The sequence below is a fragment of the Polyodon spathula genome, chromosome 11 (genome assembly GCF_017654505.1).
Source record: "Polyodon spathula isolate WHYD16114869_AA chromosome 11, ASM1765450v1, whole genome shotgun sequence".
Taxonomy (NCBI): domain Eukaryota; kingdom Metazoa; phylum Chordata; class Actinopteri; order Acipenseriformes; family Polyodontidae; genus Polyodon; species Polyodon spathula.
The window spans coordinates 4,259,280-4,272,986 of record NC_054544.1 but is presented as its reverse complement, the minus strand read 5'-3'; the positions used below and the strand labels follow the sequence as shown (position 1 = coordinate 4,272,986).

The 13,707-nt window shown below is 40.2% G+C and overlaps 1 protein-coding gene across 2 annotated transcripts in view; it reads right to left on the bottom strand.

Annotated features, from left to right (window-relative positions):
* Nucleotides 1–5,424: 5,424 nt before the first annotated feature.
* Nucleotides 5,425–13,707, bottom strand: part of LOC121323250 (tomoregulin-2-like) — a 62,469-nt gene continuing 54,186 nt past the window's right edge. The window contains exons 9-11 of one of the 2 annotated variants that reach the window (XM_041264195.1): nt 11,496–11,654; nt 10,244–10,301; nt 5,425–5,762 (exon numbers count right to left, since the gene is read on the bottom strand). In XM_041264195.1, coding sequence (XP_041120129.1) covers nt 5,598–5,762; nt 10,244–10,301; nt 11,496–11,654 — 382 coding nt within the window. In that variant the 3' untranslated portion in view covers nt 5,425–5,597. The remainder of the gene's footprint in view (nt 5,763–10,243; nt 10,302–11,495; nt 11,655–13,707) is intronic. The other variant, XM_041264196.1, reaches the window with a different exon arrangement.

The window sequence follows — 13,707 nt, the reverse complement described above, 5'->3', positions numbered from 1 at the left end:
CAATTCAGGAAGGAATTAATTTCTCCAGTTTAAACATTTGAATTAAAAACCAGCAACACAAGTGTGAATATGTATATTTAAATATACATGACCTAACATATAATTTGATATTCAATTTAAACTAAAAAAAGATGACACATTTAACACAAAATTACTTTATAACAAATTCAGTTCAAATTCGAATTATAATTTAACATCTGGTGCATTTTGCATAATTCTCTGTGCATGGGGCTTGCTTCTGAAAAGATTCCCCAAATTATGAATTTCTGAAATTAGCTTTTTTTTTTTTTTTTTAAATACCCTCCACTGGTTTAATTTCTGCTCTTTTTTCTGTAATAAACAATAAACATAGTAAAAAAAACAAAGAACATCCCTTGAGAATGAAAGAGAGCAGACATTCTGTAATAGGATATTAAACAGATAAGAGATTAAATACTATGAAAATACAGATCATATGAAGAATCCAGTTGTGTTTGCCTAACAATGCAGGACTGACTCATCCATGAGACAGGCCAGTGTTGTTGACTGGGTAACGGGAGGAAGCGTACCAGGGCTGTCAGTGACGGATAGCTGTGCTGCAAGAATCCCTTTTTCACGCGAGCGTGCAGTGATCCGGTGCTCTGAATCCACCTGGACTGCGTTTCCAACATGACTTCCTGATAACCTCCACATCATTCAGAAAACAGTGTGGATCTGAAGGAATGCCAGCAGAGTGGAGCACGCTGGTGACGGGGGCAGCGATTCAGCACAGGAACAGAGGGGCTGGAGGGTGAACAGTCCACAGAATTCAATAGCTGTTATGGGTTTGGATGTACTGGATTTATTCATTTGTTTGTTAAATATTAATAAGGTGTTAGCTCGGGCTGGTCTCTTAAAGCAAGCATCTCAGTTATTCAAAGACCAACCAAAGCACAGCTTGGTAGACTGGTATGACATTCAGTGTGATCACCGCATTGTCAGCCCCCCAATTTGTATTGGGTAAAATGAAGAACAAATATCCCACCCAGTTCTTCTGCATTGGTAGTAATGGTTAACATTCAGAAAGCCACTTATGGGAATAGAGTTATGGGACATCTTGCCTTTACATCCACGTCAAGATAATTGGTGAACAATAGGTCTGAGTTGGGTTAATGGGCAATAAATCCGTAACCCGCATGATACCGAAGACCAGCACAGAATCTCTGCTTATCTGAATATGGGTTGAAATGAGCCAACCCATAGCCTGAGCACCAAGTCCAGTGCACAGTACAAAGCAGGAGGTCCCTGTGACTGGTGGATACAGCTGCCTGGCTGCTGCCCAAATGAAAAACAGGATATTTCACACATTTCCACTTACAGTGTACGTCAGCCTTTTTGGCTTCTATTAAACATCAGTCATGATGACGGCTTTGAACTGGGCAGGGCTTCTGGAGGTTATTTTGGGCATATATGAAATGCCTCGCAACCTAATCCTGTGGGTAGAAACATAAAACACAAAGGCTTACCTAAAATTGTTTCTACTGTACATACCAGACCTTTTTAGTCATAACCCTGCATTTTCATACATATACATATAGCTCACCGCTCCACTGCATAGATTGAATTTGAGCTGGAATTAAAACACAGCCCTAACAATGAAACTGAGCTACAAAGGCCAGGGCAGGCATGGCAGAGTCAGACTGACTGCAGTACACAAGGGTGTGTCCAAATAAGGAATGTTAGAACTTTCTTCTGCTATGGGCTGAATGCTCGTCAGCTAACACATACATGGAGCAATAGTGACCCCTGGTGGCTACACAGGGGTAACAACAGTGACGTTATGTGCAAGGAGTCTCATTGTTGTAAGGGATCTCAGAGCAGTTTGAGTAGAGGTGCAAAATTATTTCTGTTACAAAAACAAACATAACATATTACATTACTTCAAATCAGAAAAATAAAGATTGTACTCGGGACCTGCTATTAAACATATTTTCTTTTTACTTTTTACTTTACTGTATCACATGTTCTGTGCACTGGTGGGCTTCTATATACAGGTGAGGATGTACTGGGATATGATAAACCCTCTGCTTGCAGCAAGTTCATTCTTTATTATGCAGCCTGTGGTTATATCCCCTGAGAGAGTGTTGGAAATCGGTCTGTATTCATAAACCCACAGGATATAATAACGTATCCAGCAACTCAGTGACGGCATGCTGTGTAATGCACTTTGACTCTCAATTGGTTCAGGTTTGCACTTTATCACAGATCAGACAGCAATCCATTCCACTGTGAAGGGCCAGACTGCAAGGTCTCTTCTCCACGCTTCCCAGTGCATATCTTGACTGTTTAAATACAGCGTGGATCCTTCATAATGAACGGTTAGGTGTGATGAATATAGAAGCGTATCCAATCACACTCTCTGCAGTTCAGTGCATGCATGAATAAGTAATTCAGAAGCCTAGCATCTTTGCAAATTGCAAAAACTCCTAGCCAGCTGTAGTCATTTTATAGTTAATCATGCTTACTCCATGCTTACCCTATGTTCTTGCCATCATTAATGATTTCTTTCCCTTGCTATCCCACAGCAAACACTTCATTTTATTTTTTATTTTTCCCCAGTTTAGAGTGTCCAATTACAGTATGTTCCCTCAACTCAACAATTCCTCACACAGATCAAGAGAAGTGAAGGTGAGCCAGTGCCACGCTCCCAGTGGAATCCCCAGTGAAGACCAGGACTCACACGAACCTGCCACAGCAAACATTAACAGGGATCTACCAGTGCTTTTTGTTTTTATATTCTTCTGAAATCCCAGTGGATAGAGTGGCTGGCTCCAGCAATGCAAGTTGAGAGGGACGGCTGGATTACAGTCCACAGAGAGACATGGAAACTACATGAAACAATAAAGGGTTAAACACAGATCAATAATTCATGCAGAGCCGTTTACACCTTCGGTTTATCTGAACTCTTGTAACTCTCACAGAGAAAAGCAAAACACTTTTGTGAAAGAATGCAAGGTCTGAAAGGAGCCCTGGCTGACTGTTGCAGTGCAGAGCTGTAAAAAAAGTGTGAACTTCTCTAAGTGTCTTCTGTTCAAGCTTCAGGGGGGCCTGCACTCATTTTTTTAAACGTGACCCAAATATTGCAAGCTGCACCTGCACTAGCATTTAAAAAAAATTGCTGTACTGCAGTTTTAGCAAAAAAAAAAAAAATTGCAAAAATAAGTTTATTAGGAATAAAGTAACAGAATATACAACAACTTCCAGTAAATAGAAACATGAATGTGATTGAGCAATAGAGTGGTCGGACAGGGACTGTAGGAAGGGCAGGAGGGCAGGAAAAGTTTAGTGGTGGCAGAACCTCTCCAGCAATCCCAGACTCATGTGTTGCTTTTAGCTGATGGCTGTCTGCAATGTTAGGTAAGCTGTAGGTGCTGCGGAGAAGTGCTCTGTCAGTAGATGTTATTTGGTCCTGGGGACGGTGAGTTTTCTGAATCGATGGACAGTTATCTCAGTCAAGCCACGCTCCCTGCTCATGCTTTATTTACTCTAATCTGTTGCTTCCTGTCAGGTGATTTCAAGCCGTCCAGCGCTGCTTAAACATTAATGAAGTTTGACAGAAACCTTGCCATGCTTTCACCTCACTGCTTGTCTGCTTGAGGGTTGCACAGTGCATTCTAATCATGTGAGGGCTGTTCAAGGGCTGGCAGCGTGGCCAATGAGCGCAATGAAGAAAACCTTCATGCCCTTTTCTGATGTATATTTGGATGTCTTTACCAGGGCGGTATTTGGTGGCATTTTCAGACTCCTCTTCTACACCCTGCACATTGATGTCTTCCTCACTTGAAAGGAAAAAACGCTCTGTATTTCTTCTAATTCTAATTGCTTCCTTCTAATCCATGTACTAAATGATATTTTCATTAATGTATATCCAATTTATTATTATATATTAAATATAATTTATAAATCTTTCTATATTAAGAAAAAAAAAAAAAAAATTGCAATATATTGACCAAAAATATATTGGAGTGCATGTTTTTAAATAATATTACATTTTCTATTATATGAAAAATATATTAGCCATATATTTAATTTCCATAAACGTGATCATCTTGCCTATCCATAGCTAGTTTGAAGGTCCTTGCTCGCTGTAGTATCCCTGACCTAGCTCAATATTACAGCAATGTTAGACCACCTTGTGTATTAAAATGACAACTAGATGTATCAGCTGTTGTTAACGGTTATTGCACCTGACAGTTAGATTGCTTACAAAACCAGCCGAATACAATTATTTCAGCTTGTTTCCCTGCTTGCATTGATTGGTGTATAATGTCTAGCATTACAGTATTGATTATGGGTTTGTGTGCTGCTTTGGGATGCAGACAGCAGCAGTCTTTACCTAATACCTTATAGCCAAAGGCAAACTTTCTGAGAGTACAAAACAGCTGTAATGGGAAAACCCTTATAAAACTGTAATGCAGTCAGCACTCGGATATGAGAGGTATGGTAAAGCAGAGGTAATCATTGTAAAGCACAGAGAGGTGTGGTAAAGCACCGAGAGGTATGGTAAAGCATAGGAAAGCATTGTAAAGAACAGACAGGTATGGTGAAGCATAGGTAATCATTGTAAAGCACAGTGAAAGCATGGTAAAGCATAGGTAATCATTGTAAAGCACAGACAGGTACGGTAAAGCTTAGGTAATCATTATAAAGCACAGACAGGTACGTTAAAGCTTAGGTAATCATTGTAAAGCACAGACAGGTATGGTAAAGCAGATTTATAAACTTGACAACCCATAATAAACTATGGTAAATAAATAATATAGCCATAGGAAAACTGATGATAAGCAATGTTTTCCTCTATCGAGATGTGCCTGTTTCAAAGATGCCAGTGCCAGTGCCAGTGAGATTTAAAAACAGGTTTCTTTTAGGAGTGTGGCTCTAAAACTGATGCAAACAAAAGTACATCCAGTGACATGGCTAGTTCTTAACAATATTTTCCGATCAGAACCATTCAATAGATTCTGAATATGGTGCACCGTCCAATCAGAACCGTTCAATAGATTCTGAATATGGTGCACAGTCCAATCAGAACCGTTCAATAGATTCTGAATATGGTGCACAGTCCAATCAGAACCGTTCAATAGATTCTGAATATGGTGCACCGTCCATTTCTGCACTTATACCATGCCTTTCATGAGATTATACTATGCACTTGCCATAGTTTACCCTGGTATGCCATGTTTCATTAATGTACTTTCCCATACCGCTCTGTGCTTTACAATGTCTGCCTATGCTTTCCCATTCTTTCATTATGCTTTATTACACTTTGCTGTGCTTTTACTATGGGAAACCTTTAAAAGGGCAGAGCAGAGAAAATCCGCAACTGAAAACCCATCAGTGACATGACCGAACACAAGCAAAAATAAAGCACTGCAAAGCAGGACTGTTTGTGATATAAATTATTTATTTACATTACAGAAAAAACCCCATCAAGACAATGTATAACTATTTGAACCATATCCATACATAATCAAATATAGCTGTAGTATCATGTATTGTAATCATTGGTGTAGTTTACCACAAATGCAAGGCAACACGTGTTAATCCTGCCCCCGGCCCCCTCCGTCAGTGTACCCAGCTCAGAGCAGTCCGTGGTGGGGGGGTACGGGGTAGGTACTGTTTACTCTTCTTGCACGGTCACATGGTCCTAAATCAACCGGGTCGAAGCTCGCGTCGTATTGTCTGAACTGTAATGCGTCGCGTTTTGTTTCTGTCGGTTTATCCTGCTGCTTCTTGGGCATTTTCTGTAGGGAAAAAAATAAATACATATTTTGTGAATCAAATCCACAAAACAGGAGGACCAGCTGATGACTGACTGAGCTATTCACAGGCAGCCCATGGCTCCTGCTGAGGGTTACCAGACATCCCAGGAAAACAGGGATTATCCCAGTTATCAGCCTTCATTTTTTTGTCCCGGTCAGAAACAGTAAAAATTTTAACTCGTCCTGGTTTTGCTAAACTGTAAACTGTAACAGTGTGTTCAGCAAGTCATTTATTAGCTTGTGTCAGTGCCACAAAAACAAAATCTTGTGGGTTATTGGTTTAATAATTGCTATTCAGTTTGACTTTCTGGACCCTGTCTAGCTTTTTAAAACTTTATATCTTGCTGGTGCTGCCAGCCAAGGTAGCCTTTTAAGTCAGTCCCAATTGTGTCCTGATTAATACAGCCATCAGTATAGCTGATTTACCGACTGATTTACTACATACACACATACAGTTATCATCTACAGTAAAAAAAAAAAAAAACGCAAACGCTTTGCTTTTGAATTATGTTATTATATACAGCTATTTTAACTGCTTCAGGGTTGCTACAGCTTTGATGAAGTGAATTAATCTAAAAGTCTTGTTTTACTACTCTGGAAATCTGGTAACCCTATTCCTGCCCTTTCTCTGCAACAGTGAAGAGATTCCAAGTGTACTGAAAAGCAGGCTCATGCACATGGAGATTTCTCTCGAATCCTTTCTCACACACCTGTCTAAGGATTCTGAAAAAATGCTCCTGATCCTAGATATGGCATGATATATATAAAAAAAGCATGTCACTTTGGGCTCAGGGAATGAGAGGAGGTGCCCAGAAACATTTTGAGTGCTTCTTTTTAAATGTTTTATGCTCCTATAAAACTTTGCCTTAGTAAATGCATAGCAAAGTGTAATGAAGCAAACTTTCTGACAGCACAAAACAGCTGTAATGGGAAACCCCTTATACAAGTGTAATGAAGCACAATAAAAGCATGGCAAAGCGTAAGAAAGAATTGTAAAGCCCAGAGAGGTACGGTAACACATATTCAAAAACATGGCAAACCAAGTGTAACTATGGCAAATGTATAATACAAACCATGGGAAAAGCATGGGGACTCTGCAAAATGACTGGTAAAATGTATGTGTTGGAAATGTTATAATGTGCACCGAAGTCACTAGTGACTATAAGCTATTGTACTACCCTTCATAGGCTGTGGTACCATTTCCTCTCCTCTCTCAATAATAGTAGTCTTTAGTTTCACTGTATTTTACACACAACACACACACACACACACACACACACACACACACATATATATATATATATATATATATATATATATATATATATATATATATATATATATATACTTATTATATATATTATATATGTATTTATATATCTATTAAATATATATAATATCATTATTACAATAATAATGGGGTTTTATATATATATATATATATATATATATATATATATATATATATATATATATATATATATATATTATTACAATAATGGGTTTTCAGTTTATCAATGACTTTTCTCTTCTCATCTGTACATAATAATAATCTATAAAACTCAGCTCTTTTGAGGGTTAGTCTAAAATGACAATGAAAAGCATCACAATGTAACAGATAAAACCAAAAAACAAACAGAAACGTATGTATTGTTGATACCACATAAAAGATGAATATTTCCTGTAAAATACCATCTGCAAAACCAAGACATTCTTTTTAATTTTACTATCTAACACAGGAATGTAAAGAGAGTTTTCTACCTGGTGAATCTTACCTATGTGAGGAGTGTACTAAACTGAACCTAACAAATCCTATTTTAGTAGCTAGCCGCAATCTTGTTAAAAGCCTGTGATTCAGGCCACACACACTCCCCTTGGACTTTCACTGCAATTGCCTCTGGTCTGCACTTAAAGGCTCCTTTACCATCAGGTGCAGATCAGTATTTTACAACCCCAGCTGACTGTGCTGTCTGTCCCTTAAATAAGCTGGCTGGTGACTCAAGGTTCAAAACAACCGCAGACTCAAAGGGCACATTTTCAGAGGAGTAAAATCATTTTAATAGCAACAAACGACTTGCAGTAGTTTAACTGCTTGCTCCTGAAACTCATTTGCTTTTTTTTATTGTCCTTTGTCCCTTGCAATTACTTCAAATTAGGGAGTTTTGCCCTTTATAAAGATCTTCAACGAAAATAATAAAGGTGTTTCATGGTGTGAGGATTGATTTTATTAAATGTTATATTGTGTATAGCTCTCTGTGCTGGGCTCTGTCTTTGTATATGTTTTTTGTGAGCCATTTCTGCTACATTAATAATTGCAGTTAATCAGATCAGGCTCATCTGCAGTAACAGCTTCATGAAAGTGATGGGGTTATCTGGAGCAGGCACACGCAATACCTCTTGGTTTTCAAAGATGGGTATTGATAACCTTTAAAGTAAATTGCTAACCTTTTTTTTTAAGATTTACTTATTCAAGATGGGACAGGCTGCTTTAATCCAATTTAAAATGAAAACAGAAGAAATCCCAAAAGGGTGTGCTCTCTAGATCACAATATATGGCGATCTTTAAAGATGGCTGGCATCAGGGTTTTAAGGTGCTTGAAGATTTGAATTGACACGTCTGGTTTCAATAACAGTTTAGTGGATCTAGCTGTAACTTTATGAAACCTGATTCTGATGCTTGTAAAATTACCAAATATCCGGTCATGCTTTATTGTAAGGGCTCTTTTTTGATATTTATTACCTGTTAACAACCATGCTTACTAACATATTAACAGATACAGTTATTTTGTTGATGTTAATGGGTAATCAATATCCTAGAAGTGAGGGTGACTTGGGACCCTAATACCTGCTGCACAGGATATGAACTTGCAGTGTTAGTGTTACGCTGGGATAAATGAGCTTTAGTCTGGAAACCAAAACAACCTGCAGGAAAACAGCCTTACAACAGCCTTATTATGTGAAAGCGAGGCAGTGACCTTGTTAACCCTTTACAACAGTCAAAAAATCAAATGTTGAGCATGATTTAATTAGATGCAATTAACACACCATAGATCCATTCTCTCCCAGAATAATGAACTAAGTGCTTGAATCTGTTCTGTATGTTAATCCTGGTGTACATCAAGGCAGTTGAGCACAGAGGGAATACACTGAAAAGCAAGTTAAGGACACATCGTGCTAGAAAGGGATGAGCCATCCACTGTAGAAGTTTACCACAGAAAATTTGCTCACTAATCTTGCAGTGTTCCCATGCTTTTCCCACAGGGCCCTGTTCACAAAGCTGTAAGGACTGTGTAATGACTTCATCACAATGCTTTTTATACAGAAAACATGTATGTTTAAGACATGTTTGAGGCAGGTGAGAAAACGTGCTTTCTTACTGCGCTGACAATTCTTGGAAAAAGGCCAAAAAGCCCAGAGCATCTTATCCTCCAACTGTGAGCATTCCCTAAACAGCTGAGTGGTGAAAAAACCCAGCGTGCTGTAAACAGTGCCAGTGGGCTTGGAAACAAACACAAGATGGGAGGAGGAAAAAAGCTGGTTGGATTTCAACAAAGAGTCTGTATATTTACAAAGATGTTAGCAAAGAGGCTTTGATATCATCAGTCTTAGAATGAGGGTGTCCCCAGATGTATTGTTAAAAAGATTACTGCAGGAGAACCCCCCACCGATGGGCTTGTTTACAGGTGCACTGGGGGAAACTTCTCATTTCTATAAAGGTCACCGTGCTAATACATCTCTCCTGATTGTGCAGTGGGGAATCCCGACTCAGAAGGGATGATTAGGCGCTGGCTGTAGCTGTTGTAATTTACACACCCTGGGAGTGCTGCAATTGTTGTGCGCTGGTGTGCGCCAGGCTGGCGGAGTGTAAAGAGGGCCCTCGAGGACTGGCTAATGCCACGGAGGCAGATGGTTGTTGAGATTTTTTTTTCTTTAAAAAATTTAAACAAGAAATTCTCTAGTAGCTAACAAACCACACGTGAAAGAGAATAATTGGATGCTGGAAATGCAGAACTGCTACATCAGTTTGCAATACCGATGTGCATAAAATATTCTTTTAAACGCTGTTAAAAAACATTGCTGTTCCTACCTGGTACCTAACCCCTTCCTTTGTTTTAGGTCAGATTTAGTCCAATCAGACAACGTGGCCTACAGCACAGGAAGTGATTATTGGGGGTTCCAGGAGTCTGTCGCGCTGTATCAGAAAAATCTAGTGGATATATCCTGAAAAAAAGATGCCAAAAAACTAACCATGTTCAGCGCAATAAGAGGTTAATCAGAGGTAAAGGAATGTCTTTTAATGCTTTGCTTAGCATTAGAGGACATACTCTGCAATGCACACTTGGACATTTGTATATTGAAGCTGCTATAGAATTGTTTTAGAGACTGGCATGTGTTATATAGGGAGGGGAGGGGTGGTGGTGGATGGGTTTGTAATGATTTGTGAAGTCAGTCTGCCCTCATACCTTGTTAGCTGTGCAGGAAGTTGGCTTAACAGGAGGGCTGTGGTGTCTGCATCCCCAGCTGCAGGGATAACAAAGTGCAGTAGACAACACCAACAAACAAACCGAGTGAGCATTCCTTAAGAATGAGAAGAACAATCAGCTTCCAGTGGGGTCCTTCTGACTAACCTACACACATAAAAACTCACCTATGTGTTTGTATTCCTGTTCTCAAAGGCATAATGGTTGCATGGTTCAAGTTTACATTCAAAGGTGTTCTTTGAAGTATCAGTCTAATTTAATGACTTTAAACAGCAGATGATTTAAATAACACAAGCACTAACCCCATACCATATTAATATGGGTGATTCATTGAACTCCGTGCTAACATTAGGAAACACAATAAAATTGGAGAACTGCCAATGGTAGTTTGTGCTCATGGGCTTGAGTATCTGCTGCACTATGTCAATCCAAAAGAACATCTTTGAATGTAAAAACCAAACCAGTGCCAGAAACGTTTGTGGACAGCACAGAAACTACCCGGCAGTGATCCAACACAAATGTGCTGCTGAATCTAAAAATGCAACAGGGAATCTAGCATAAATGAAGCCCAATGCGTTTCAGACATTAGTAAAGAGCACTAGTTGAAACGGTTTGTCAAAACACCTGTTCAGTTCAAGTATACATACATATACATATACATATACACACACACACACACACACACACACACACACACACACACACACACACACACACACACACACACACACACACACACACAATATGCACTTTGTTACGTTTGTTACGTTCACCAGAAAATGTGAACTAAAATATCAAAATCTGAGAAGCTGCTGCAATGACACAAGCAGCACAAGAGAATGTGAGTCGTTTGTTGAAGCTTTACATTGTTACTATCAGAATAAAAACGTTAACGTTTCAACAGATCAATTCGTAAAAACAAACAATGATGCCCATAGAATTTACTCACAGTCTGGAATGTATATAATTGATCATTGAAGTTATGTAATTGATCACTGAATGCATGCACGTGACTGGATGTTTTGGGGGGCGTTTACTCACTACTGTACGCACCAACACTGAAGAACTCCCTGCATAAGGATGTCTGTAACTTCACTTCTAAGATTTCTTTGTTTCCAGGGCTAATAAATGATGACTAACTGTTTAATATCTAATATGCAGAAAGTGCTGTGAAATGCGTGCCATGAAAAGGTGTGCAGGCAATATCCCTGGCTTTGTGCGTCACGATGCTTACCGCGTGATACATAGCACCACGACGCAGATGATGGCCACCTGCACAGCCCCGATGAGGGAGGCGATCAGGACGTAGCGCAGCTTTCCGGCTCCTGGGACCACGTACAGTACGTTGAAGTCCTTCTTGTCACAGTGCGCTCCGCTGAAGCCAGCATCACACCTGGGGGGAGGAGAGGAGCAAGGCATTACAAGGTTACAACACATTCTTCAGGCAGGAAACTAAATTAGGGATGAGAGATTTTTATTGACAGGGACTGTAGGTTGGAAGCACTTTTTCTAACAAAGAGTAGTAGTGGGTGTATGAAATGGCTTTACCACAGTATTTTTGCAGTTTTCCCATTCTTTTCCCATGGTTATACAGTACTGTGCATTTCCCATATGTTATCCTGGTTTTCCAGGTTTATTAATATGCTTTACCATACCTCACAGTTGTTTACAATGCTTACCTAGGCTTTACCATGCTTTCACTATGCTATATTACACTTTGCTATGCTTTTACTATGGGAAGCTTTCATAAAGGTGTTGCTGCTGATTCATTGGGATTCAAGTGCCATCTGGGTGAGGTTCAGCTGCAGAATGTATTTCATCTAGAGACTAGTTCCTCTAGCTGTATGCTGTAAGATCAGCATAGGTGCATTGGCTTGTTACTGTTAAATGGACGACCCTGTGTAAGTTGATATCTCCATGAGCTCTGTGAAGGGCATGAGGTATGGACAATGGTTTCATTCAACAGCTTAGGAAGGGTGAATAAAGGGCTATGTGAAGACGAGTTTGAAACAGTGCGAATGAGAGCTGCCACAGAATCAGCGCTGCAGAATGTGGACGATAGTTGAGTGCACAGGTGGCTAGTATAGCTCAGGGTTGGAATAAATCTCTTTGCTGCAGGAGGGGGTCTTGTTGAGCAAATGCCATGCCTCTGGAAACAAAGCCAACCTCTGCTTAACGTTGCTTCTCACTAGTTTTAAAAAGTCAAGCCACTGCAAATCAGATTTGATACTTTATTTGTCATCCAGCGGCGTGTGTAAATGTTATGTTTAAGTTGGCTGAGAACTAGATGTGTACATTCAGCACAAAGATGTTGTCTCTTCGTCATCTCTACTACTGCCTGGGGGTCAGGAGTCTCCTTGTCATTTGCACTCTTTCTTTATATGCATTCTTACAAGCTCACAATCTACAGTTGTCTTCCAAGCTCCTACTTCTCCCCACCACGAGTGTGCCGCTGTGAGCAAGAAGAGGTTTGTGGGTCACTGTGCTTCCCTAATCTCTAACTCATGCAGCCTGATCTCTGGGTCAAAACGCCTGACTGGTTCCCTTTCTCTTTCTCATCCCCCCCTTTCGGTTCACACTCTAGACTTTTTGGGGTTTTGGGTTGAACTCTACTTAAATGCCCCCAGGAATGTGGAATTAAGCTAAAGACTCATTTCTGCCTAGCATTTACTACTAACTTGGCCTCCTGATCTAATCGACATTTTGTTTGTCACTTTGGATAAAGAAACTGATCTGGTATACAGTGGTCTTTCCAGAGCTAGTTCCAAATGCAGATGCGCAATCACTTGTTTGAGGGACCGAGTCAAAGAGGTCAACGCCTGCACTGCAGGCTTTATACTGTGGGATTCAAGTGAACACTGTGATCCTGTGCCTTTAATTAATAAGCCAATTATAGCCCTTCAGTTTCTCACAGCATTTTTAAACGGTCTCTGGAGAGACCATGATTTACACCACTTGCAGAGATCTCAGCTCCACTAATCACCTGCACTGTCACAATGAGTCTTACTTCAGAACCCCTACATGCCATCGGAATCACCTGCACTGTCACGACAAGTCTTACTTCAGAACCCCTGCATGCCACCGGAATCACCTGCACTGTCACGACAAGTCTTACTTCAGAACCCCTGCATGCCACCGGAATCACCTGCACTGTCACGATGAGTCTTACTTCAGAACCCCTGCATGCCATCGGAATCACCTGCACTGTCACGACAAGTCTTACTTCAGAACCCCTGCATGCCATCGGAATCACCTGCACTGTCACGATGAGTCTTACTTCAGAACCCCTGCATGCCATCGGAATCACCTGCACTGTCACGATGAGTCTTACTTCAGAACCCCTGCATGCCATCGGAATCACCTGCACTGTCACGATCTTACTTCAGAACCCCTGCACCATGGAATCACGCACTGTCACGATGAGTCTTACTTCAGAACCCCTGCAT